We start from the raw sequence: 3,190 nt of genomic DNA on the forward strand, positions 1-3,190 counted from the left end.
GTGGTTCCTGCAGCATCGTGACACGACACACGCTGTGGCACCCAGTAAAGGCTGTGCACAGCAGGAAAAGGCTCCATCTCGTGCCTGTTGCCAAGTTACAGCTGCCATAGGAACCAGAATTCGCTGCTTCTGACTTGTTCTGAACCCCACCTACACCAGTGCTGCTGAACTCACCACTTCCACCCTGCTGCTGGAAGGAAATCTATGACATGGGAACACCAGAACTCCAGCACAGCTCCACACCCAGCCGAGGCTGCTGGTCATGACAACCACTGTGTAAACTACTCTTCACCACGACCTCAACAAGCCACCCCTTGGGATGTGGGTCACTGTTCAGAGAGCAGCAACCTTTGCTTGTGCAAACCACTAGAAACAGAAGATTCATTAAGTTAAGTTGGGGAGAACTTCAGCAATATCTTACACAATTCAGCTTCCAGCACGCAGTGACTGAAGAGAAACGTTCCAAAGTGCAGGGCCATAAACCTATCAGCATTTGTAACCAACATACAAGCAACATTTGCTGGATCCAGTCAAAAAATGACAACAAACAACAGTACAAGTGCTACTGGTCTGAAGTGAAATATCCAAAACGAAGGGAGTATCATTCTAAACAAGAAGAAGTGGTAAAAGTTATGTCTTCCCTCACAGAAGTCCACTCAGCTTTCAAACACGCCACCAAAATGTTGTCACTGAACTGCTTTGGTTACAAATGGCTGTTCACAGGTTCTGTTCTATGTGCAGAGGAGTCCTCTCTGTTCAAGTGACCGAATCCTTCTTCCTTCTAAAGGGCGACTTCAGCCTTTTCCACACGCTGCTTTTGGGTTTTGATTTCTTCTCCATTGCCATCACTGCTTCCTTCTCCTTCCTGCGGATCTCCCGCACCAGGGCGTGGAACACGTCGTCGATGTAGTAGCGGAACGCGGCCGACGTCTCGAAGAAGGGGCAGTTGAACTCTCGAGCTAAAGATGAGCCTTCTTCTTTGGAGACCTGGAATAAACCCCCTCGTCAGAAAAGCCAAAACCAGAAGCAGAGATTCAACCAGGCTGGAAAAGACCTTTCAGCTCATCCAGTCCCCCCGTTCCCAGCCCTGCCAAGGCCACCACTAACCCCTGGCACTGAGGCGTGTGCACCAGCCCCATTGCCCTTCTCTGGCCACAGGAAAGCAACCCCCACTCCTCCTCCTTTCTGTCTCATAGCATGGGTGTTCTACCACACTACCATCATCTTCCAGGAGTTCAATCAAAAAGAAGAGCCCAAGAGCAGACTCTCCTCTTGTGACCGCTGTACCCGCGTGGTTACTGATCCCATCCAGGCTGCACAAGTACTTCTCTACGGTTCAACTTAGATTAGGAAACATGCAGGAAACTGGAGCAAGGGAGTAGAACCTTCTGTATTACTGCACCCTCCAAGGGCAAAGAGCTCGTAGCTGGGGCCTGGGTTGTGCCATTTACCTGCCGCAGCTGTGTCAGGTCGGATTTGTTCCCCACCAGCACCACGGGGGTGTCGTCGGTGCGGCGGACGCGGTAGATGAGCTGCTTGAACTCGCGCACCTCGTGGAAGCTGCGCCGGTCTGTGATGGAGTAGCAGATGATGAAGCCCTCCCCAGCCCTCATGTACTGGTCCCTCATGGCCGTAAACTCTGCCTACAAACAGACAAGGACATTTCAGCTCCACAATCCCTCTCTGGGCTGCTCAGAATGGGAAACACAACGTGCGCAGCAGCTCTGTGAAGTAGCAGGGCAGGACCTGGCACAGGGTGCCCAGAGAAGCTGTGGCTGCCCCATCCCTGGCAGTGTTCAAGGCCAGGTTGGACACAGGGACTTGGAGCAACCTGCTCTAGTGGAAGGTGTCCCTGCCCAGGGCAGGCGTTGGAGCTGGAGGAGCTTTGAGGTCCCTTCAACCCAACCCATTCCAGGATTCTTCCATCCCACACCATTCTAATGTCCCATTTCAGGTAGGACAACGCAGCACATGCTTGGGATTAACACCAAGTTTCCTCACTACAGAGATCACACCAACATGCCATTTATCAGCCAATACCTGTTGCTTGTTGATCATGAACAGAAAGGTGCACCAGAGAAAGCACTGCCAGAACCCAGAGCACCATCCTGAGGTGCCCAAATACAGAGAGTGTGACACAGATGCTATGAGCAATGCAGGGCTTAGAAGTCAGCCCAAAAAACAACTTGGAAGAGAAGACCTGCGTCCTTATACAGGATTTCTGTCTCTGAGCCCGACCATTAGAGACTTTTAACACCCTCCTAACGTTCTTATCACTGACCTACCTGTCCTGCTGTGTCCAGGATATCCAGGTTGGCAGGTTCATCGTCAATGCGTATTCGTATTTTATAAGCATCCTCTGCGAATCCAGAGCACATGGGAAAGAGCAAGGTTGGTACAACTGCAGTACTCAGCAGTTTCCAGTTCCCAAAGAGAACACGCCAGAACCAGCCCAGCTGGGACCACTCCTCTGATCTTCATTTAACAACCAAGGATGCGATTTGGGGTCCGGCTGAACGTTGGCCACAGCCACACCATTGTACCTGCTGTTTCTGACCACTCTACGACCCAGTTTGGGCACTTCCCCAGGAGGAGCATTACACTTTCCCAAAGCCAGAAAACACCCGGGAGTCAAGAGAACTGCTCTCCTCAGATGATGAATACTGTGTTCCTCTAAGTCAGCTCTCCCACACTACACGGGCCGCTTCCAACAAGAAACTGGCTGCTTTTCCCACTTTTCCTTTGACACTGTGGGAAAGGTTTCTCTTAAGTTGCTGCAAAAGCTCTGCAGCAACATAGGAAGTTGTTCAGCACTTTCCTCCCTCTCTGCTTCTAAAGCACAGAACACAACTGGCCCTGGTCCCTAGCAGAGAGCTGCTCTCCAGCACGGAGAGTGCGTTTAAAGGCACCTAATAACAACAAACCCAGGAGGTTTCAGCCCTTCTCTGCCAACGTACAAGCGTAGCTAGCACACGGCCTGAATATATGAGACAGGAAAAGCACTAGAGAGCTAAACCCCCGGCTCTGTCCCTGCCCCAGCAGCCTCAGAGCTCTTCGTACCTTTAAATGAGTAACCTAAAGGACGTTGGTCCTCAATTCACAGCTTGCTTTCAATTGAGCACTTGCAAGCAATGGACTGCGCGGCAAAGGGAGGGCCCGAACAGCAAAGAGAAAGAGACTTTTCCTACCG

At 51.3% G+C, this 3,190-nt stretch overlaps 1 protein-coding gene across 1 annotated transcript; it reads right to left on the reverse strand.

Annotated features, from left to right (window-relative positions):
• Nucleotides 1–756: 756 nt before the first annotated feature.
• RIT1 (Ras-like without CAAX 1) lies at nt 757–2,354 on the reverse strand. Its single transcript, XM_010022068.1, has 3 exons — nt 2,286–2,354; nt 1,452–1,643; nt 757–987 (listed from the first exon to the last, which is right to left on the reverse strand). Exons 2-3 carry the CDS (start codon nt 1,626–1,628, stop codon nt 757–759), a joined length of 408 nt encoding a protein of 135 aa, XP_010020370.1. The 5' UTR covers nt 1,629–1,643; nt 2,286–2,354.
• Between the last annotated feature and the right edge of the window lie 836 nt (nt 2,355–3,190).

Source organism: Nestor notabilis, unplaced genomic scaffold (genome assembly GCF_000696875.1).
Source record: "Nestor notabilis isolate BGI_N333 unplaced genomic scaffold, ASM69687v1 scaffold25949, whole genome shotgun sequence".
Lineage (NCBI taxonomy): Eukaryota > Metazoa > Chordata > Aves > Psittaciformes > Psittacidae > Nestor > Nestor notabilis.